This window comes from Leptidea sinapis, chromosome 37, assembly GCF_905404315.1.
Source record: "Leptidea sinapis chromosome 37, ilLepSina1.1, whole genome shotgun sequence".
Lineage (NCBI taxonomy): Eukaryota > Metazoa > Arthropoda > Insecta > Lepidoptera > Pieridae > Leptidea > Leptidea sinapis.
In genome coordinates, this window is record NC_066301.1 from 4156895 (window position 1) to 4181108 (window position 24214).

Here is a 24214-nt window from a genome sequence, read left to right on the forward strand (position 1 = left end):
CTCATATCGTATTGTCCCGGAAACACCACAAAAGGAAGGTCATTCCACAACTTTGTAGTACGTGGAAGAAAGCTCCTCGAAAACCGCACCTCACAATGGCCGCGTTTCTTTGAAGCCAAATTGACTTTGTCTTCGAGTTGACCGCGGAATTCACTCGATATTTCGAGACCCATTATTCCGAGAGGCCCTGGCCATTAAGAGTCCTATCTAGGTGGCCACCACCTATGTATGTTTAAGGTTGACAAGAGGAACGCTTGCCGATCGTCTACGGCGAAGACGTACTGTGGGTCACTGATCAACTGACTTTCCTCTAGATAAGCCAGGAGTTGGCGCTTTATGATTCTATCCACGATCTTCGGGAGCAGGTAGGTTATAGTCACAGGCAGCAGGAACCGATCCGATTTTGAGAATCGCATTGACAAGGGCGGACTTTCATCACGAACAAAACCTACGCTTCTTGAAGAATTATAATTTATATTTTAATGTTTAGATATTTGCTTTTAAAAATGTTCTTTAGTGACCAATAAATTCACTCCCACAAGCTCCCCTTTCGTCAATTTCCTAAGTCTTTTGTTCGAAAGCTAGCCGACTATAGGTTTATTACCAGGTATAATTTGATATGTTGTAAGGCCGTTATTGTTTAATATTAAATTATAATTGTTAGAGCACTTTTGCACTACTTTCAATCCGAATCCGACCCGTACCCGTGAAAATACGGTCCGTTGTAGTCGTAGAACTATTTCTATCGGTTGACGGAAATAAATCGGATAACGGAAGCCGGAGCTAATGCGTAAACTACCATATAAATAGTTCTAAGACTATTACGGACCATGTTTGCACGGATACGGATCGGGAGGTCTACTCGCAAAATCGACAACGATACATTCGGAACGATACGATAATACTCCGAATATATCGCAACTACCTAACTCTAACAAATGTTCGAATTCCTTATCGTTTATCGTTACCATAGACTAATATTTTGATTTTTTTACGATGTAAGTTTGAATGAAATATGTTCAAACCTAAACATTATCTGTGCTACGCCGCTGTTTACTGTCAAAAGTCAAAACATAGTTTAGGCGCTAAGGACCATGCCAGACTCTGCACCACCAATTTGGTATCATTTACACATAATGTCAATGTTAAAAAAATATGTAATGAATATAATATGACCATTTAAAATTGAATAAATAATACAAAACTTGTGGATAATAAAATGTAAAAAAAAGTAACTCGACCCTTCTCGTCGACTTACTATTTCTCAGACGGCCATTTGCATTATTTCTACGCATAAATTATCAACAAAATGACTTAAATGACTTAGTAGTAAAAAAATCCTGTTGAATAGTAAATCACATATAATTATTTTAATAATATTTATTAAGTATGTATATTTTATGGCAAATATATGTATACAACTTGAAACGATATTATCATCGACAGCCTAGAAGGTGTCGTTGAGATTATCGTAAAAGTGACGTTTGATTAATTGTGAAATTCGTATATTCGTCTCTGACATTTTCAACTAAGAGTAGAGTTAGGACCGATAAATGATAATCATCGTTTTCATTCATTCAAAAAAAGAATCATCGTTTCGACATTGAATACGATGTAACTAAGAGTAGGATTCGACACGACTAATGCCACGATTTATCGAATATCGATTTTAGGAGTAGGCCCCCGGATTCGTATCGGACGTAGGGCAAAAGCGTTCGAACTTTTAATTTACAATTTTTCTCTGCTTTTTCTCTTTCTGTCTCGCCACACTATTTCCCACATGACACGGGTTGGCTGGAAGCAATCTCTTAGATAAGTCCACCTTTTTCCACAAAAAAAAATACATAGCAAGTAATGCTATGTATTATTTTTTGTCCACTTTTTTACTTGTGCATTAAAGAATAATGTAATAAATAGCGATAAATAAAGACTATATTTTATATAACCAGTCATATTATTTCAATTGGTAAATCCATGAGAGTGAATGTAAAATACTCATAAAAATATTAAAGGATCAATACTGTTTAATAGCCCAACGACGACTTCTGACTTACGCATACCCGCAAAAGAACTATACCGCGCGTGTGTGTGGGCGCGTCAAATATATAATATCGCTCGTTTTGATTTATATAAACGGCCTCTTAAGATGTTTTCAAAATGACTCTACATTGACCAATATCTGTACATAATAAGTAGTATTTTATGTAACATTTGTATAAGAAAAGCCAAAAGGGGTGGTGCGGGTTGCGATGAGAGCCGCAAGCAATCATCGCAATTAATGACGCCAAAACCGTTTTTTGACTAGTTATACAACATTCAATACTTTTTCTTCGACCAGGTAATTGTAAATGAAACAATAATTAAACTCGTAGCATCATTCATTGAATCGCCTTCGGCTCACGTCGCAATCCACGCCACTCGTGTTTTTGACCCTCATTGTACAACTGTTGCTTAAAATACTAAATAACCATTAAGACCATAATCACAGCATTCCTAAATTAAGTATTTATTGAGAATTATTTTCTATTTTTTTTTGTTTAGGTTTCTATTAAAGCATGTTTTAGTGTAATAACTAATATTTATTTATTTCGATATAATCACAGCATTCCTAATTTAAGTACCTAGTTAGATTTCGGGAGCGAGCAATTGGGTTTTTAAAAATATAAACTAAAATTAATATTTTAGAATTGAAATAAGAGTTTATTATTTATGACCCGAGCTTACAGAGTTGATGCAAAACTGATCTTAATAACTAAAATATAAATGCAGAATGTAACTTAAAACTATCTTACCAGCTACTGTTATAATAACAAGTTGCCCGGAAGGGCCGACTGAAAAGAGAAGTGCTGCGTTAGGCTCTACCCCAGCGTGAGACCTTAAGGCTCTGTTGCACTGTGGGATAGGATATATAACTACCTACTTATTGAGAATTATTTTCAAAACAATAATTAAGAGTAAATAAAATATCAAGTTATAAGAATAAAAAATATGGTAAATAAAACACTAAAACTTACAATGTAAATAAAAGTTGATGACCACATTTTGCTCAACTGGGCCCGCTGCCAAAAAAAAACACAACATAATTTAAAAAACAAATGTTTGTACCCCAACTAAAAATATTTTCTTTTAATTACTGTTATGTTTTTGTTAAATGTAAGCCCTTAGGACTCTGCCTTATTAAATAATAATAAACACAGTATATAGTTACTTCAAGTTTAAAATTACTTCTCCCTGTCATGTAATTATTTATGACCATTCCCAATATTCAGTCTATCTCTTACTTGAGATGAAAATTATTACACTGTCTGTCAATGGGAGGAAGTATAGCTTACCAGCGATAGCAGTGTATGGAAATTTCAATTCACATATCCCAATATAAGGAGATAAGAATAAGAATGACTTATCAGGTATATTGGGACAGCTTCAGATTATTGACAGCTAAATACTGACAGTAGAAGGTAGTAATTTATCTCTATCTGTAGATAGTATATTGGGAACAGCTGTTAGTGACAAAGGGATAAATGTTTTAAATATGGAATAACTTTACTTGGCATTTATTCTTAATGACACAGAAAGTTTTTGGTAGTACCTTTTTAAATTCCACAAGACCCGAATCAAATTGAAAATTGGATGTTATATAAAATAAAGATAATCATATTTTGTATAAAACATACCTGAATTCTTTATCTCCGCTTCAATATTTTGCATCTACTACAGAATACTGAACTAGACAGACAGAATGTACCATGTAGATACTGGAACAATAACAAAAAGTAATTTTCAGTTACAGGAACAGTAATTAGAAATGTAATTTAAATATTGTTCTCCAGGATAATATACGTACAAAAATTTATATACCTACTTACGTTTATCAGAACATTAAACATCAGTTTATGTATTATTAATAAGTTATTACTATTCTCGTATCAATTTAGTAGTGTTTTGAGTTTTATTTTACTTTTATTTGTTTGTATTTTGAAATTTGAATTCAAATTTTACCAGTTTTTTTTTTATACTAGAAGTGCAAACTGCAAAGGCAATCACCATACAGTGTTGTCAAATGTCAATAGGCAATACTCGTCTCGATAGTTGGGTTTTTCCATATCCATATACTTACAATATACTAGCGAATAGACAAACAAAGCGTGTGAGAGACAAGAACATCTCTAACGGAAATACATCACAACAGAAAACTAAGGCGTATCTATTGTAACTGATTTTGACTCTAGTTGTACCTAAACAATCAGCAAAGCTTGGCATTAAATTAAAAAAAAAACACTTCATTTTGGTATAACCAATAAAGTTGGAATAAATTATTTTGATACTTTTCCTATTTAATTTATTTGATAATAATTCGTAACCGATACATATAGGGGTTTACACATACATTTTGGTTTCTTATTTTTGTACAGTTATTTATTACATAATTTGCATACACATTGAGACATGAGTTCTTTGTAGAATTATATTGAATATTAATTTAAAATTATAAGTTCAACATATAAAGGAATCGTAGCTATTATCAGAATCAGAAATTATTGAATGGGGAAAAAATATTTACTGAGTAAAAAAAATATTTTATGAAGACACTTATATCTTCCTTAGAAGAAAAACAGAGTTTGTACAGCATAATATGATTCAAAACTTTATTTTTCCATAGATTCATCTGAACTGTGATGAATGGTTCTGTCTTCTGTTATTCAATCCCTCGTTTTGTGCTGAGCTTCAATATGAAGAATATGCTCCGTTATTGTTTTCCAATCTTATGGAGTCTAACTTTAAAAATAATTTTTTATGACAGATTCCATTTGAGCTGCTGAAACAGCAATATTTCTGTATTTTTATGGAATAGGTGGACCAACGAGCGTACGGGTCACCTAGTGTTAAGTGATCACCGCCGCCCACAATCTCTTGCAACACCAGAGGAATCACAAGAGCGTTGCTGGCCCTTAAGGAAGGTGTATGCGATTTTTTGAAGGTACCCATGTCGCATCGTCCCGGTAACACCGCACAAGGAAGCTCGTTCCACAGCTTTGTAGTACGAGGAAGAAAGCTCCTTGAGAACCACAGTGTGGAGGACCGCCACACATCCAGATGGTGGCGTTCCTTACATCTAGTGAGTTTACCTATGGTAATTCATGGCAAAAGTTGATTTCTACTGGGAAAAAGACCTGCAAAGATAAATATCAATGTGTTTTATTTGCTGATTGATTTTGTTTGAATACCTTGACAAAAGAAAAAAGTGCCTATCAGTCCATAGGGATCTTTAAAAGTCATTTGATTCTGTATCTCTCCAGAATCTATTGTAATTAGAGGCACACTACTTGCTATTTTTGAAAAGTATTTATGTAATGGGAAGCTAAGGGTTAAACTGGGCCAGTAGTCAAGTCAGGATGCGCCGATGAACAAGGGATGGCAGTAGTTGACATTTGGATGAAATACAATTCGCCCACAATTAATACAGCTAAAAAAACATTTGCCATACCATCTACAAAAACAGCCTTCCCAAGATTAGCAATGTGCAGGGGTGTTATGGTCGACCAGCGGCTTTCCTGGTTCCTGTATATCGTATCGCAGTATGGTGGTGCTATTAAGTCAAGATTACTGGAAGTGGAAAGAACCCAAAGAGCACTTTTAATGGTTATGCACTTTAAGCGACAACGTTTTTCTACAGAACGCTTGTATCAGCTCACATATTCACAGTCATAAATTATACTGAATTCGTTTCTTGAAATTCGGATTGTCTACTTCGTTAGAAGCCTGCAATACCATGAAAGATGCCTATCAGTAATTCGTTTTAAAGAAAAGAAAGTTGCATTTAACGCCATAATCACGTACGAGCGTTTGTACTCTTAATAATTGTTGGCCACTCTTAATAAAAAATATTGTACATTTGATTTTGTCAAGATATTGTGTTGTCAGCTTTCCTAAATATAAATTAGTTATTTATGTAACTGTCGTGTAATAAGGGGATTTAAAACACGAATGTGGGTTAATGTGATAATATGTGGGGAATGTGATAATAGTATCACATCAGTGTTTTAATACCTAATTATCAACAGTTGCCTGCAATACTTTATCAACACCCATAATATGTATCCTCTATATAAGATTCTGAAACAGTTAGCTTACTGCTAACTAAAAAAAGCTAGTCCTAGTAACCATAGTATCATCCAAAGGAGTATTATTATGAAAACGTGTAATTTAATATTATAATGCAATTGCATTACAACACTAGTTTGGATGATGTAATGGTGGACATTGGGTGTATTAATGTTGGCAATAAGCTAACTATTTTAGAATTTAGAATCTTTATTAGAGGAGTAGGCATGGGTGTAGATAAAGTTCAATTTAACTCGGACTATTCTGTAATAGTGTTCTGTGCTATGCTGTGTCTACGAACGTGAACAAGTTGTTATGCTTTATCTGTGGTTGTAACGTCTTTGCTTTTTTTATAGCGTGTGTCTGAGCGTGTGTGACTGAGATGACGCGCCGGTGATGTGAATTTATGTACATGAATAATTTTGACGTAATTGTTGGGACTGAAACAAATGTAAGGTATTTAGTAATTACTCAATCCTTTAACTAATTTCTACACTAGAAATTACATTAGAATTCAATCATTTTTCCTGATGTTGCACTTGCAGATATCACAATGGCCGATCAGGTTGATTCAATGTCAGACGCGGAGCTCCGCACTAAGCTTGCTGAACATGGATTCCCGGTTATGCCGATTACGGCTTCTACTAGAAAACTTTTGGTTAAAAAGCTTAAAATGGTGCTAGACAACAAAAGCAAGCCTCGCAATAGCGTTGACAGTAAAGTTGAAAACAGAAGATCACTGGCGCGCTATTCTAGCGGTGAAGAATCCGATTTAGACTCTAGTAGTGTGAAGGATAAACGTGGTAGACGAGTCACAACGGGCAGTGCTATGCTACCTCCTAAGTCACGACGCACCCCTGTTAAAAAAGATTCCCCAATTAAACTGGATTCTGATAAAGGATCAGAATCTGAAGAGGAGAAATCTCCAGTACGAACGCATGAAGAGGTGGAAACAGTTACAACCCGGCGTGTTACACGGACATACACTAACGATCAGGATGACTATGAGACTGGATCAGACAGTGATGTTGATATTGACAAGAAGTCGTCAAGCCCAGTGAGGAGCAACTCCAGGTCTAGTACTTATGTGTCCAGTACACTTTCTCCCAAAAATGTTTCAACAAGTCCACCAAAAACGTCCATCTTCTCTCGCCCATCCCTTGCTACTAATTATGGCTCTTCTCTTTCTTCCTCTGACCATTTAAATTCAATTCGATCTAGGCTCGGCTTACCTACTTCTTTAGCAGATAGACCATCAAGTAGTTATTCTTCCAATTTCTCATCCTCAACTACCTATCAGCCTACAAACAGTACCTATCTTCCTCCAACATCTCAGCCTGAGGTGGAATCTCCATATCTAAGTAATTTTACAAGGCGATTGTCAGCTTTAAAGTCAGACCCACCAAAAACTTCATTTATTGATAGGGAGCCAACAAATGGTGGTGCAACACTTCGTCGGTCATATGTAACAGGAGTGTCGAGAGCAGATGCTATTAATTACAAAACAGCAAATGATAAAAATTTTTTGAAAAATAATCTTGTATCTCTTGCCCTGGTTGCATTAGTTGCACTTTTTTTTTTTTGCTTATTTTTCCTGTATATAGTTAAGAGAAATGATATTACATCTGTAGCAGATGATCAGAATAGTGATATTCCAATATGTCAATTAAATATCCCAGGAAATAGACCTGGCATAAATTGTGTTCCCAAACAGCAAGTCAGCTTAGCTAAAAATTTATTGACAATCATTCATCCAGAATTAACCTCGAGAGCAGCAGCTTATAAATGTGGCAAGCCTGGTGCTGTACCTTACATGACCGAGAGTGAAATAATTGACATGGCTCGTGCAAAAGCAAACTTTTTTGATATTACTCAATGTAGGACGGATTTGAACAACTTACAAGTACTTCTTGTCCATAACCCAAGATGGGGAATCAATGTTGTCCAACTTAAGAACTTATACACAAGGGATGTTGAATACATCAACCTTCTATCAACCGATGTTATTGTACAGCAGAGAAACAAAGGAAGTGTTGCATTAGTTCTATCAGATCCATCCACTCCTATCTCTTGTCTGTTTGTTAACACTCTGTACTCTGCTGGAACTACTGTCATCATCATTGGGATCATTGCTGCAGTCGTCCTTGGTACGCAAAGAATGTATAAATTATATCTCAACTATCAAAAAAAGAAAAGTGAGGAGATCTATTCAATGGTTGAACAAATCATTGATGTAATATCACATGAGACTGAAGATAGTGGTGAGCCATACATATCTGTTGGACATGTCAGAGATACTCTAATATCTCCACAAAATAGAGAAAAAATGGCGTCAACTTGGGATGCAGCTGTCAAGTTTATACAGAAAAATGAGAGTCGTGTTCGTATGGAAGTGCAATCTGTTGATGGGGAGGATTGTCAAGTTTGGAAATGGGTTGCATCCCACAGCAGCCCGAAAAGAAGCACATCTTGGCAGGGACAGGCATTTGAAACTCAAGAAGGCTCTGTAAACAACCTCACTGTATCACCCACACCATGCTTGAAGATTCGTCATATGTTTGACAAAAATGACACAAATCCCAACTTGGTAAAGATCATTCAAGATGTCATTCTTGAAAAATGTGAGCATTGTAACATTCTGCATATCGACATAGAGAGAATGTCATGTTGTGTATATGTCAAATGCGCAACACCTGCGGATGCTGGGGTAGTATACAAGAGCCTACATGGATGGTGGTATGAAGGTCGACTCATTACAGTGAAGTATTTGCGATTGGAACGTTACATGCAAAGATATCCCAACTCCCCATCATCTGGACCCTATTTAAAACTTTCTCGGCCAAAAAGAACCTGGGATGAGTAAAAATGAATATATAACTTTAACTATTTATTTTTTGCCTTAAAACCTTATAGACTTATCACGGCCTTTATTGTTGAGTGTTGTTAATAGATAAATAGCAAATGTACTCCATAGGAACTCAAACCTTATGATATTTTTGAACCCATAATAAACTATCCGCATAATACCCAAAACAAATGTGCATTTGAATTGTCTATGTTATATATTTTATAAGAAAAATAATTGTCTACATATTGAATGTATAACTAATTCATGTTTTAGCTATTAAGGTCCCACAATGTTGTACTTTGTAAATATTTGACATCACAAAATTGATTTATCCATAAAGTGATGACTCACAAAAGTTATTGGAATTTATTGTTTGAACAAAGTGTTTCATAGTGTTTAACATTAACATTAATTGGTGTAATGTAAGGGAAAGTGTCTATGTGAAAGGCACAATAAAAAAAAATTCTAATTTTGTGTTATTTTTAAGATTGACATTATTTTTTTAAGTATTCTAACCAATTCATTTATTAATTTAGCATTACTTTTGGATTGATTTTCACTTTGAATAAATAAATAAATAAGACAAATGGTTATGGTTTTATTTGGGTCACATAATATTTATATTCCTTATTTTAATAGCAATAAGTAAATAAATAACTAAAGATCAGTAAGAAGGCCATTCTTAGTTAGTTTTACATTAGAAGCAAGATTTAGAAAAAAAAAACACATGCTTTAAATTTCTTTGTTTTCGTTAATGAAATGAAATTTTATTTGCAGGAAATATTGTACTTGATGTTAACATAATATTATTTATAATCCAATATGTTTCGTCAATTGACATGCAAAATATATTACAAAATTGTCTAAACACTACTGTTATACCGAAACATGTCGGATTTCACAATGCTATCATTAATATGTATAAAATTAAAATTTAAAGACATTATAATATGAGACGTTAATTCTGTCCTATGTGATGTAACGTGCACTGATATTTTTAAAATTATGATAAACCAGATTCCATTACTGTATATTACCTGTACTGTAAATGAACAAATGAAAAAATTTTGTTTAAAATCCGTAGTCCATACTCGACTATACGAATGACATACCGCCAGTGACCAAGTTTGGAAAATCAAAAATTGCACGTCTCATAGTATTCACATTTTCCGAATATTCTAAGGTGAGGAAAAAAATATGTATAATAAAAAAAGATCCGGTAATTTTTTCGACCAATTTCTCGGTCTGAAGACTTGTGTTGTAGAAAATGCCTTTCACAACCATACACGTACTATCCGGGTGGTGCCAAACGAACAGCAACGCCGGGCTTCGGGCGGCAGTTAACTAACCTGATACTGCTATAAAAAAAAGCTAGATAATGCCGGAGGTAGAAAATGACCACCACTACCCGTTATCTTTTAGCACCGACATTTACTTTAAGACCGGAAACTGGCTTAGATGCCTGGGTTAAGAGAAAGACAATCACCCCAATCCTACGGTGGAGACCGCGCCGAAAGGTTGCAGTCCATACTCGTGGGAACAAAATATGAATGATTCAATTAATAAAAAAACCGAAAATAAAAACTATAAACCATATATTCAACAAGTGTTAATGATAATGGAATGATAGACTACGAGCTTGAACAAAGAGATACAGACAGACCTCAAGTATTCAATGTCTCACCCTGACATATTAATTCAGCAGTCCATTAAAACTCACCCCCAGGTGGCAACGAGTGCCAACTACTAAGAAAAGAGGACTCGGCCCCTCTTCCTCCACGTACACAGACAGGAAACAAATTCACTGGATCCGGAGGACGTTCTAATAAGCCACCATCAATAGTCTGTACAGAATCGACGATGTCGGTGAGTTCAGTTAATTAATAGAAACAATTTTACCATCCAGTCACTTTAAACTAGAAATTGTTAACAAGAACCTCTTAGCGCCTCATGGTCAATTCAGCAGAAAATGACAAAAAAAAAAAAAGATTTAGTTAGACAAAAAGGATTAATATGGCTGGCACACCTTAGATTAAGGATTGGTCTCCGCTGCGCTCCAACTAAATGCCGCACTACCTAACAACAATAGCTTTTTTATTACGGCAACTATTAGATGCTTGTATGTGGCATCTTGACACTCAATGGCATCTTTCAAATTTTGTAACATACGCTTCGTGTTATTTTACATTGAAATTAATTTAAATACAGAATAATTACTGATGATATGTGATCCCAGTGTCTTTCTTATTTCTTGTAGAAAATATGGGACGTCAATGTCACACATTGTTCGAGACTGGCTCGAAAACGCCCACTTGGGTGTGGTATTGTTGCCGCACTTTGCTACTACGCCAGCGGTACCTAGTTGGAGCGCATTCTTACTCTAAGCGGCACACATTTACAAGAAAAGAAAGAAAATCCTTGAGAATTGTCATCAAAAACCTACACTATACAATACCTCATGATGCTATTGTGATAAATATATAGCTACTTACATTGTCCTCCAAAGCCGTCTTGAAGGTTTGTCTGAGGGAACAACAGTCTTATGTAACGAAAAATAAACATGTTAGCAACAAATACCAATTTAAAAAAATATTTATAAGTTATTTATATTAGGCCTGATTCTTATATCCTCGAGCAAGCCATAGAGTAAGAGTAGTAATCATACAAGCCTAATATTCGCCAGTGGATACTGTTCTAGTTTTATGGCCTTGACTTACCAGCTAGACTTTGTTCCCGATTACCATGGTGTTTAATTAATACTAAACATTTATGTTTTAAACCTACGGGAAGTATTTTACATTGATAATTGATTAGTGTCTATTATATATATTGATTCCACAAAGTCGCTGTGCGAGGCAAGTAACTAGGTACCTACTTGCAAAACTTGCATTTGTAGAATGCACGAAGTCAATGTGATGCAGGTAGGATCTTAGCATTTTGACTTAATGTCCGTTGGTGGAATTCAGTTGCTGGTATCAACCCGAAAAGCTCCTCTAAGCACCCCTTGGATATATACTTACACATCTTCTACAAGATGCAGCGAGAACCCACATCTCTCCGCAACGCCAGAGAATCAAGTTGATCGGAGATGACTTGATCGAGACCTTCTTCGGTGTATGCGGTCAACTGGAAGAAGCTCGTAAAATCTAGCGATAGGACGTAGTGTTGTCACTATTAGTATGAAATGTTGTCTAATGTTAACACCAGGAACAGACTTAAACTAATAATGCCTACTACTCGGTTAAGTCGAGTTAGTAAGTCTTTAGTGGGGCGATGTATACGCTTTTACAACAAGATCCCAGAAAATGTTCAAAACAAAAGTAGGTATTACGTTATTAAAAAAATTGTATAACATAAATGACTTTCTCAATGATGATGAGGAATCTGTGGTAGATTGGGAATGGAGCGATTGCCCTCAGCCTATTAAATAATAAGGTTGATTGTACAATATTACTTTGTACCTAAACATATTTTTATTGATGGAAAAAAAAGCCCTGAGAAGGACGGGCGCACCAAACCCTGAGTTTGTTGTCAGGTCTGAGGCATTCTTTTGGAATGGGTGGTAGTTTTAGACTTTCAATAAGTGATGTCACATCCTATTTCGAATAAAAATATTTGAATTTGAATACTTCACCGCCATCCACACCCTTCCCACCGGAATACAAGAGCTCAAGGGCATGTAGTTGTGTTTTATGTTTTGCTTTGTTCCTCTCATTCAACTATAACCTATTTTCAACTATAGCTATAATAATAAACCTCATAATATGCACAACTAGTTTCTAATAACCATAAAAAAGGGCTAGGTATGTATAATAGCTCTTAATAGTTATTTTCATTATTATAACACTAGAAATAAGGGATTGCTTGTAACTAATTCTAGTAGGCTTTATAAGATACATAAATGCTTTAAGGGTAAATGTATACACTTCTATAATAAAGTCCCAGCCACTATTCAGGCATTATCTATAAATAAATTTAAATGTTTCATAAAAAAAAATGGCTCCGTCGTAAATCCTATTACTCTACAGCTGAATATCTAAATGATCGGACAGCCTGGGACTAGATTGTGATTATTTTATAGCGATAGAAATGACTGTACAATATTGTATATTTTTATTGAAAAGAGCGCAAAAAAATAATGCTGGGAGAGTTTCTTGCGCCGCTTCTTAGCTCTCAGAGCGCCATTTGTTTCCGAAGCGGTAGTAGTATCTAGTAGCTATTAGAAATGATATCAAAAAGAATTCAAAAGTAATCAATTTTGAGAAAATAAATGACTTTTAGCTACGTAAAAATCAAACAAAACAAAGTTACTAACATAATACGACTAATGACGTGGCAGGCGAGGATCGAACCGGGGACGCTAGTGAGAGGGGGCAGGGCGTATCAATTACCATAAGCTGAACGTCCTGCTCGTCTTTTCATAAAAAAAGTCAATGTTTTTTTAGTTTACATTATGTCAAACGATGTGTGCTTCCCAATAAGAGCATTTTATGAGCGTACGGGCACCTGGTGTTAAGTGATCACCGCCGACCAAAATCTCTTGCAACACCAGAGGAATCACATGAGCGTTGTCGGCCTTTAAGGACGCGCTTTTTTTGAAGTTACCCTTTGTTGTATCGTCCTGGAAACACCACACAAGGAAGTTAATTTCACAGCTTTGTAAAACCGCACTGTGGAGAACGGCCTTTCCAGATGGTGGGGATGATATCTTAATCTATGGCGAGTCGCGCGAAGGTGAATTTAGCGGCAGGAATCAGATGAAACAGCTCTTCGGAACACAATATAAAATATTTAAAAAAGTCAAATAAAACATTAAAAATAACTTATTTTTATTATTATATATATTTAGGTACATAAAATAAGCAGCGCGTACATCACATTTATAATCGTTTTAACAATAGAATGCAAATATTCAGTTTTTGTTCAAATTTTGTGCCAATTGTCTTTTGGCAGAATCTTTCAAAAGAGGTGCGTTCCGTTTTGTTTCGAGAATAATACGAACGCATTCGATTGAAGTGTCATTCTGTTTGCGCCGAATATTTCGTTAACAAAACAAGTGAATTTAGTAAATCAAATTCTAGTGAAATATGTATATATTTTACACTTTGCGGTGTTGACCGAGCTAACTGCGAGCTGTGTAATAATGAATATTCTAATAAAGGAAGAACTACAACTGCTATGAAAACTCATTTGAAGGCAATGCGCATAAAACCAAGCTTTCCAAATTAGAAAAATGTGAAAAACGAAAACACGATGCATCTTAAACACTTGAACTGGCATCATCTTCCCATCAGATATCGCTTCAAGAATGTGTCGATAAAACTATACCTACATTGGGATAATAAATCTTTGAATACATTGGCAATTGAAAAGTAAATAAGTGAAACGGTTGCGATGGAAGATAAATTGGAAGTTTACGCGTTAGAGAATATTCGTTACATTAGTAGCTAGTAGTCCAGCAGCTTGACCAGGTCGTCGTAGAGTCGTTCCCGGGTGGGCAGGTAGAAGGGCTCGAACACGTGCGGGAAGGGAGTGTCCCAGCCGCACGCGCGGGCCACGGGCGCCTCCAGGTGGAGGAAGCATTCGTTCTGCACGGCGGCCGCCACCTCTGCACCGAATCCACCTGTCAGTGGAGCCTCGTGGCTTACGAGGCAGCGTCCGGTTTTCTTCACGGACTGAAACAGTTAACAAATTATTCAGAACAAGCCTTCTAGCTGCTACAGTTATTACCTTAGGCGCCATCTCCACGAGCGACAGAATCGCAGCGATATCGTCGAGCCACGTATTTCTATATATTCTCTATGAACGCGTCTCCACGCGGCGATGTTATGCGACGAGTGGTAGTGTGCATGTAATATAGATACGACGACGTATCTAACCGCGGTATCAGCGCGTTCGCCGCAGAACATGGCGGTCTCGCAGCGAGCACAACGCATCGTCAAGAAAATGAGACGATTCCGTTACGAGTCGTTGCGGACACGCTGTCTTGCAAGGAATCTTCACGAGTCGTGACGATACGTTGGCGGAATAAATGCTCGGTCGTGGAAATTACCCGACGATAAACGCGCGGACTCGTCGCGATTCTCTCGCTCGTGGAGGCAGCGCCTTACTAGTCAACTCTTTAGGTACATAGTTGTCTAAGTATGGTACCAGTATGAAATGTTTGTAGCTTGCTGAGTCGCTCAAATATTATAAGACGTTTGTTAATGGCGTTTATTAAGTCGGCGTTGTTAATTTTTATCAGAGAAGTGAAATCAATATATTTCGCATTAAGTTTACAATAATCGTAATATGTAGATAACTGTATAAGTTTCGAATGTCGAACTACAAACTTTTTTTGCAGAATATTTAATTAAATTTGTTTTCTCACCTTATTTTAAAGTATTTATATGTTTAAATATATGTTTAAAATTACAACAACACAAAGAGCAATGGATCGAAGCATCCTAAACCTAAGGAAAATACAAAAAATTAAAAGCGAGATTATAAGAAAGAAAACCAAGCTTTCAGATGCTCTTGAGTATGCTTTAAAGCAAAAATGGCAGTGGGTTGGACATATCTGTAGAGTAAAAGACAAAAGATGGACACTGAAGATAACAAAATGGCAAGGGCCGATAAGAAAAAGACAAGTCGGAAGACCCAAGAGACGGTGGATCGACGACATAAAAGAGATAGCGGGAAAGGAATGGATGAAAACAGGACAGGATAGAGAACAATGGAAAAATATGGAGGAGGCTTTTACCCGAAAGGGGTCCGAATTAAACCAATAAGTAGCATTAATTTTACTAACTTAGTTTACTTTTGAATTAACTGTTTTAATTTAAGTTTAAAATCTTATTTAAGTATACAAAAACAAAATGTAACAAGTGATTCGGAATAAACAAAGCTTAATTAAAAAAACATGTTTAAAGTGAGTGTTTTTTTTTAATTTAATCGTGCTGATTTACTGATGCATTGATATAAGCGTGTATTGGCGCATCGCTACGTATTACGAAATTGTCAATTAGATTATTTGCCAAACTTCATCTCCCTGCATCGTTAATTGAAAATTCTAACCTCTCCTTTTTTGTAGTCTTTCCGTCTGTAACCTAACTGTCGAACTATTCAATGATGAAATTGGTATCTATCTAAAGACAATAGAGAAAGGTGAGATTGCAAATTTTGGCAAAATACAGAATTTTTTGTTGTTTGGGTAACATTTAGAAATACTTTATGGGGCAATGGAGCCAGGGTAACTCGCGCCACCAGATTTATTTCCTCACGGACTTTTGCCACCCATCATTTAACAAATCAATGAGTAAGAACTATGGATACTCACGTCGCACACGGTTGTCTGGTCCCAGGGCAGTATGGAGCACAGGTCGATCACGTCACAGTGCGCGCCCAGCCGTTCCCGTGCCAGGTCCGCCACCTCCAGAGCCACGTGCACCTGGGTCCCCCACGACACCAGAGTGGCTGCATCACCTACACACCAGACATATTTTTACTGTAGAACTATTCGAACTTCGATATACAATCTCCTACTTTCTCGAAGACCACATTCAACGGACAGATAGTAATAGACTACAGAAGACCATAATATTCTACTCAAGAGCTCTCTATAATCTCTCTCTACGATCTATTGCAGTTCCGGCGGGCAACATGCAGTGTAATTTGGTGACTACCAGATTTGGTGTTTCTAAAGTTCACATGAGGTTTTTATTGTAACAATAAGGGACGAGACGAGCAGGACGTCCAGCTGATGGTATTTGATACGCCCTGCTCATTAGAACTTGTTAAGTCTAATTTGCCCAGTAATTTCACTAGCTACGGCGCCCTTCAGATCGAAACACAATAATGCTTACACGTTACTGCTTCACGACAGAAAAAGACGCCATTGTGGAACCCATAATCTAGCCGGCATCCTGTGCAAAGGAGCCTCCCACTTGTAAGTTAAAATGGCAACTAAGAAATTTTAATATAATACCGCACCTTCCCTGAGAAGTTGCGCTTTTCCGAGTGGTAAGGTGTAGCTGTCTACGGGAACCTGTTCGGTCGCTGACCGGTACAGAATCTTCGGCTCCAAGAATATGCAGGGGTCTCGATCCTGAATACATGATAGCAACAAACCCTTGGCCGCTATTGGACCGCGGGGTATCACAACCTGCAAGTTTATAATGAAGTTATACTAAAGATATAGGAACTATATCCAGCTACCTATTTATATTTATAAGAGTCTGTATCCAGGTCTTAAAAGTTATAAAACAATTTATTTGCAAAATAAAATCTGATAGTTTAATTTCACCAAGAATTGTTTCTATACGAAAACCCATTATATCTATATTAGTTATCTTGCTCTATTACTAATACTCGCCGTAATATATATGATATAGACAAGTGAAATTTAGACAGAGTGGGTATGTGTAAAACCAAAATGGCCGACAGACAAAAATATGTGTCTTTTACAAAAATATTTAAAAACTACTGATGTTTAATTTTTTAACCATGTCACGAAACACCTCTTTTTCCATCTCGCCTCGAACTTGATTTAAATAGGTACCTATTTATACAAGCATAGTGTTCGCACTTGGACATAGTATAGGTTATTAATGTTGTAATGAATTTAAACGACAGGCAACACAATTTCAAATAACTCTGCTATTTTATATGTCGAACCATAAGTTTAGCTGTTGATATGATTAACTAAGGCCAACGAGACAAGATAAACAATGTAAACAAAGGGATAGTTACTGAGTTACACTATATATAGTTATATTGTCATAAATACGGCTGATTCAGACTCTTCCGACGAAACATGTTTCTCTAATACAGACGACTACGATTAGAATAAGAAGCCCAAAATCTATACATTGATACGAGAGTGGGTCAGGGATTGGAAATAATAAATCCGTTTAAAGGAACGAGTATTTATTTGCGTTCACTTTTGAAACTTGCACTTCGCCGGTCTGCCGCTGCAGCTCTCGTCGATGGCGGTGCCTTCAGCAGATCACACCGCACCGAACACTAGTACTCTTCTTTCTTCTTAATCACTTTCCACTTTTTAACTATTTTTATCCTGCTTACACATTTTCCATCCTTTTTACTTTGTTCGATTTGATCGTGAACTTACTAGCTCTAGCTTTAAGAAAAAGAATGAGAATTTGCGTCCGAAACAGAGGTGGACATGTAGAACATGAAATGTAAAAACAATTAATAAATATTCACTATTTACGTGGTTTTGTTAATATTTTAGAACTAACTAATAATTTTATTACAATGCCCGGGGAGGCTATCATCTAAGTTTATTGTAATGAAAACTGCTATTACCCTATAATGTTATACCATTTTGGATAGCTGGCAAAATGGAGATGTTTTTAAGCTCATCTTCGAATAGACTTCCATATATTTTTTTAAGTATCCGTTAAAGAAAAACACATCTTAGGTTTTTTTTTGTTTGATTTTTCACTATTCTCCATCTTTCACGACTCATTTTATTCTGTAACTGTATTTTTTTTAATTGAAATGGATACAGCAATTAATCTTCTAAAATAAAACGTATAAACAAACATTCCAGAGGCTCAGATTATAAAAAAGAGATACAACAAAATAAAAAAAAACGGACATTTTATGAAAAATACTTAAAATTAGATGATCTTGAAAACCATTGGATTTAGGATAGGGTGTTTCATAGTCAAATCAGTCAGAAATGATCTAAACTAAAATAAAGGATCTAGGTCGACTTACGAGGTAACCCTGTATATAAGAGATTTCGACCTACATATTGAGTCATCACGATATCGCTTTAACCATAAGGCGTGTAGGAATATTCCTTTCGCCGAGTAGAGGTAGGCTAAGAACGGATTCTGCGAAATTCCACTCGCATGATTTTTTTTTATTATGAAAAGAACAATGTCTGTTGGGTCAGCTAGTTCGTATATAATTTATTCAAAAAACAGTGTTTTGAAGCCCTGAAACTTTGTTTACATTATTTATCTCGTCTCGTTGGCCTTACTATGGAATCACTACGTACTTTAAGTCCGGCGGCGTGAGCGAAGAAGGCCTCAGGGCTCTGTGAGTGGTAGAGTCCGCCATGGCCAACAGCGCCGCAGGGAGCGCGGACTGTGAGCCCGCCGCACTCGAAAAGTCCACCCGACCGGTACCGATACTTGGCGGCTTCATTCACAAGCTGGGAGATCATTTTAGACTTAGCTCATGAGAGACCAATTTTTTTTTGCAGAAAGTGAAGGAACAAGTTAAATAAATGAGTTCTAACATTTTTTTTTATTATGAAAATAAGGTACGAGACGAGCAGGACCTTTAGCTGATAGTAATTGATACGCCCTGCTCATTACAATGCAGTGCGGCTAAGGATTCTTGAAAAACCCCAAAAATTCTGAGCGGCACTACAACTGCGCTCGTTACCTGGAGACATAAGTTGTTAAGTCTCATTTGCCCAGTAATTTCACTAGCTATGGTGCCCTTCAGACCGAAACACAGCAATGCTTACACATTACTGCTTCACGGCAGAAATAGGCCCCGTTGTGTTTCCCATAATCTAGCCGGCATCGTGTGAAAAGGAGCCTCCAACTTAGATAGCACACGTTTTTTATTTAGAAATTAATAATTTTTTTCAGTACCTTTTTTGCTTATCTAATCTAAAACTATGAAAATGCCTTGACTTTAGTATTTACCTGGTCGAACGCTGGAAAAATATAATCAGCAAATTGTATTTCAGCTATAGCCGTTGCTCCGGCTGTGGCCAAGCCAATGCCAAACCCTGCTATACCTTGTTCACATAGTGGTGTGTTGAATACCCTGTCCTTTCCATACTTTTCCTGAAAAATTTGGGATTATTAATACAACTATCTTTAAAAACGTCTGGCTTTCTACAAGCGCGCGTTTTGCAAGTAGATTCCTAATTACTTGCATCACACAGACACTTTGTGGAATAAATTATCAATGTAAGATACTTTCGGTAGATTTAAAACAAATATTTACAATAGTAATGCCAGTAAGTAATAACTTACTGGCATAGTCTATCGCTGGTAAGTCATAACAATAGGACAATATCCACAGGCGAATATTATGAATATATAAATACTGACTCTATGTCTGTAATTATTATGGTGATAGAACTTTTAAAAAACGTCATCTCTATTTACTCAATGGCTTGCCCGAGCATATTAGAAACGAGCCTTATAAAAATATGGTAGAAAAATATCTATTGGAAAGTATTTGTTGCTAAAATGTTTATTTTTTGTTACATAATTAGTACCTAATAATAATATAATGAGACTGTACAATCCCCAGTCAAACCATCTAGATGACAGGAGGACAATGTATAAAATATTCTTATGTGTGTTCCCAATATACTATCTACAGATAGATATAAATAACTACCTTCTACTGTCAGTAATTAGCTGTCAATATTCTGTAGCTATCCCAATATACCGGATAAATCATTCTTATCGCCTTATATTGGGACGCGTGAATTGCAATTTCCATACAAACTTCTATCGCTGGTAAGCTATATATACGCCTTCCCATTGACAGACAGCGTGTACGGATAAGGTGAGTTACCGACGATAAGTTTATTGGGACAGAAAAGTGAACGATAGTTACGATTTTTATCTCAAGTAGGCTACAACCGGATAAAGACTGAATATTGGGAATGGCCATTAGTAAATAAATAAATAATAGGCCGGCTGCTGTTTTCCCCAACCAATTAGACTTAGGGACCTTCAAGAACAGAGCATACTTCCAACTTGAAGGCCCAGCAATGCATCTCTTGACCTCCGGTGTTGCGGATAATCATGAGCTTAATAATGTTGAATCATCCGATCAATCAATCAAATTCTTTACTAGTCTATAAACATGGTATGTTATGATGGTACCTTATTGCAGTTTCATGTTTCACCAGGTTTAACAGATATTATTTAACTGTCAGTGCTAGTAATATTACCAATTGAAATTATTATTGTATTTAAATAGTATATTATTATGTGTATGAAGGTATATCTATATAATATGGATAATAATATTTATATTTTGCTTTTTTATTTGTGATATTTAACATAAGTTAGTATTATTACTAAACTTAAATAAAAAAAGTAATATTTATATTTTAAGATGTTAATTTCTCAATACCTGTTTTTAATAACTTTGGGGGCGTTCATAAATTACGTGAGGTGTTTTTTTGAAATTTCTGTCCCTCCCTCCCCCCTAGTGAGGTGTCGTGAGATTTTATTCAACCCCCTCCCCCATACCCCAATCTCAAGTGAGATTTTTCAAAATGGGGGTTTCTTACGTAAACGCGTTGGATTGTTATTGAAAAATGAAAAAGAAAATTTGCTTCGTGCTTTTATTTACGACTAGTTAAGACTAGTAATCAATATTGCTGAGAGTTATAAGTGTAATAAAAATTTAACAATAGAATACTTACTTAAATCGTAACTACTGTGATAAAAAAAGAATATCTACTCTAATTCAGTCCATGGAGAATCATGCACGGTCTCAAGAGAGACTATTGGATCCAATATATCCATATGATAAAATGGATCAAAATATTATATTTTTTTTTGTTTCAATTAGAAAAACATTGCGTGATATTTGCCGAGACCCCCCTCTCTGCAACATAAGATTAGATGAGGTTTGACTCGACCCCCTCCCCCCCTTAATGTATCCAGTATCTTTTTTTGTTATCTGCTTAAGACCACCCATTGTGTACCCATGACTGTTAGTTTTATTTTTATGTCTGTAGGTATGGTATCCAAAAAAGTATCTAATAATCTATATAAATTACACTTAATTCTATACAATGAAACATAATATAATAATATTCAGATTATTCACAAAAATACATTAAAAGTGGAATAATATAATAAACTTAATGAATAACCTGTAATCCCAGAGCACATCGGAAGACTCCACCAAAGCCCACATCTTCACCAAACAGCACAGCACTGGAATCAGACTTGAGGGTGAGATCCATTGCATTGTTAATTGCTTGCATCATATTCATCTTCACTGTTTCCCCTGTAATTCATAACTACACAATAATTATTAAGTACATGGCTCTTTGCCTATAATGTTAGTAGTTAATTTATTTATTTAAAATCCTATGACTGGGTAGAACAGTTGCTGAGTAGCTAGTTGTGTATGCTACAAGTATATATATATATATATATATATATATATATATATATATATATATATATATATACACAGACACACACACACTTGCACACTACACACACAAAAAAAAAGGTCAAAATTATATTTTTATTAGTTAACTTTTACATGTATGAATAACTCTTAAGTATAATGTAATTTTATTAATAATTTTTTTTTTAATTTTAAACATGTATATTGGTCTGAAATTAAAATATTATTAATAAAGTAGCATATTATGGATCACTTCATAGTAAAAAATTACCACTGACCATGCTTTCTGGAAGCACCAGAGGTATCACAGGAACCTTTAAGCCTTTAAGAACACTTTTAATTATCATCAGAAGCGGCTTCACACCACATTTTGGTTATATGTGGAATCAGAATGTATGGACACCACAAATCTATCTTTGATCAGAAAATTAAAATCAGCCACTCACATACAGTGTGATGCTTACTTCTAGGCAAATTATTGATCAATTATTATAACACACACAAATTATTAGCACTGGAAAGAAATGTCAAACAACCAACCAGGTCAAAGAGCTTTTTTTTATGGAATAGGAGGACAAACAAGTGTACAGGTCATCTGGTGTTATGTGATCACCACCACCAACAATCTCCTGCAACACCGGAAAAATCACAGAAGCATTGCCGGCTTTTAAGGAAGGTACACACTTTTTTTGAAGGTACCCATGTCATATTGTGTGTGTAGAACATGGAAGAAAGCTCCTTGAAAACCGCACTGTGGAGGACCACCACACATCCAGATGGTGGGGATGATATCCTAACTGGTGGAATTCGGTGACAGGAATATCATAGGATAAATATGACAATGAAGCAAATTAAGTTGTTCAAAATGCTTGAACATCTGCAATAGATAATATAAATTAATACTAAACTATCTACACTGGAAAGTACACAGGAAATAAACTTCTGAAAAGCCTTATCATTAGAATTATTTCACTAGCACTTAATTCAACAATAGAGTAACCTTACTTGTCATAAATGCAAATCAAGTAATTACGAGATTTAATACATTTCATACAACAGAAAAAAAGTTTCTTCTTGCATTATATTCCAGTAGGTATTACTAAATACTCTTAGGTAATACTTTGGCAAAAAGATATTAAACCATTGAGTTAAATTATTCAATTATTTATTGTTAAAATACTGGTACAGACCTCTGTAAAAGAATTGTACAATTAAGAAAAATAAATAGTAAAATAAGTTGATAAGTACTTAAATATATCAAGTTAAGGTTTAGAAGGGAAGTGATAATTGATTGAAGTAGTGAAAAGTAATACCTTGTATGGGTTGCTGTTCATCTGGGAAATATGTAAAGTGAGATGATGATCTGTTCACCATGATGTTCACATTTTTTACAATAAATTTCGTACATTTTCGTATGGCACTCGTCATTTTGTTATCACTTGTACACACGACCGAATAACTGTTTGAGCTCGTAGAGAATAAATTATACAAAAGGTCTTATCTGCAATTATAATTACCATCGTAGCCGATAACCACTGATAGTGCATGACGAAGGAATTACTACTTATTACTTATGTATATAGGTAGTAATACGTGTTTGCGATACATCTTTGCAAGGCGAGTTTAGACTACATACTTTTTACATATTTAATAAAAATATTCATTGTATTGTATGTGCCAGGTTTTCCTTTTTTGCGCAGTTTATGAAAGGGTTGTTTTCCAGTATACATTCTTTATTATAATAGGTAATATAAAGGGAAGAAATATAATACTGATTGCAGACAGTCCACGGACAATATACATTTTATTTTTTTTAGTAAGTATCAATGTGTTTGTTATTAATAATTTTAATATTATTATAGTTATCCTCCTGCTCTACTTTAGCATTTTATTTTGTTAACAATATCATCAATTCAATCATCAATCAAAGTTCCCACTTGACATTGACAGCTGTTGGTAAATGACAGTTGACACATACAACACTCCATAACCTTAGAATAGTAATCTAAGCTCCTTCGAAATTAAGTACTATAAATTAACAATTTCTTTATAAACTAATAATATGACTAGATAAAACGCTTTATCCGCCGCAATCATAGTCATTCCTTATCTTAGTGCTAA

At 35.4% G+C, this 24214-nt stretch overlaps 3 protein-coding genes across 5 annotated transcripts in view; 1 reads left to right on the forward strand and 2 right to left on the reverse strand.

The window, feature by feature from the left end:
* LOC126975721 (fatty-acid amide hydrolase 2-like) overlaps positions 1 to 3755 on the reverse strand; it is a 57756-nt gene extending 54001 nt beyond the window's left edge. The window contains exon 1 of the mRNA XM_050823721.1: positions 3675 to 3755. The gene's annotated coding sequence lies outside the window, so the exon portion shown is untranslated. The remainder of the gene's footprint in view (positions 1 to 3674) is intronic.
* Positions 3756 to 6439: 2684 nt separating this feature from the next.
* LOC126975719 (inner nuclear membrane protein Man1-like) lies at positions 6440 to 9537 on the forward strand. 2 transcript variants are annotated; one of them, XM_050823717.1, is made up of 2 exons: positions 6440 to 6553; positions 6648 to 9537. In XM_050823717.1, exon 2 carries the CDS (start codon positions 6656 to 6658, stop codon positions 8963 to 8965), a length of 2310 nt encoding a protein of 769 aa, XP_050679674.1. In that variant the 5' UTR covers positions 6440 to 6553; positions 6648 to 6655; the 3' UTR covers positions 8966 to 9537. The 2 variants fall into 2 exon arrangements, with proteins under 2 accessions (XP_050679674.1, XP_050679675.1); XM_050823718.1 differs by having other exon boundaries at positions 6445 to 6558.
* A 4220-nt stretch (positions 9538 to 13757) lies between these two features.
* LOC126975726 (2-oxoisovalerate dehydrogenase subunit beta, mitochondrial) lies at positions 13758 to 23947 on the reverse strand. 2 transcript variants are annotated; one of them, XM_050823732.1, is made up of 7 exons: positions 23407 to 23947; positions 21828 to 21977; positions 19621 to 19764; positions 18960 to 19115; positions 16922 to 17093; positions 16269 to 16414; positions 13758 to 14625 (listed from the first exon to the last, which is right to left on the reverse strand). In XM_050823732.1, the coding sequence occupies exons 2-7, from the start codon at positions 21948 to 21950 to the stop codon at positions 14398 to 14400; spliced, it is 969 nt and encodes a 322-aa protein (XP_050679689.1). In that variant the 5' UTR covers positions 21951 to 21977; positions 23407 to 23947; the 3' UTR covers positions 13758 to 14397. The 2 variants fall into 2 exon arrangements, with proteins under 2 accessions (XP_050679689.1, XP_050679688.1); XM_050823731.1 differs by having other exon boundaries at positions 21828 to 21964; positions 23407 to 23944.
* Positions 23948 to 24214: the final 267 nt, after the last annotated feature.

What these genes read in the sequence shown, in the direction of transcription:
- LOC126975719 (XM_050823717.1), top strand. Translation starts at nt 6,656, where the DNA reads ATGGCCGATCAGGTTGATTCAATGTCAGACGCGGAGCTCCGCACTAAG.
- LOC126975726 (XM_050823731.1), bottom strand. Translation starts at nt 23,521, where the DNA reads ATGACGAGTGCCATACGAAAATGTACGAAATTTATTGTAAAAAATGTG. An exon ending in GATGTGCTCTGGGATTACAG is followed by an intron (nt 19,765 to 21,827) that starts GTTATTCATTAA and finishes CAAATTTTTCAG; the next exon opens with GAAAAGTATGGAAAGGACAG. An exon ending in TTTTTCCAGCGTTCGACCAG is followed by an intron (nt 19,116 to 19,620) that starts GTAAATACTAAA and finishes ATGATCTCCCAG; the next exon opens with CTTGTGAATGAAGCCGCCAA.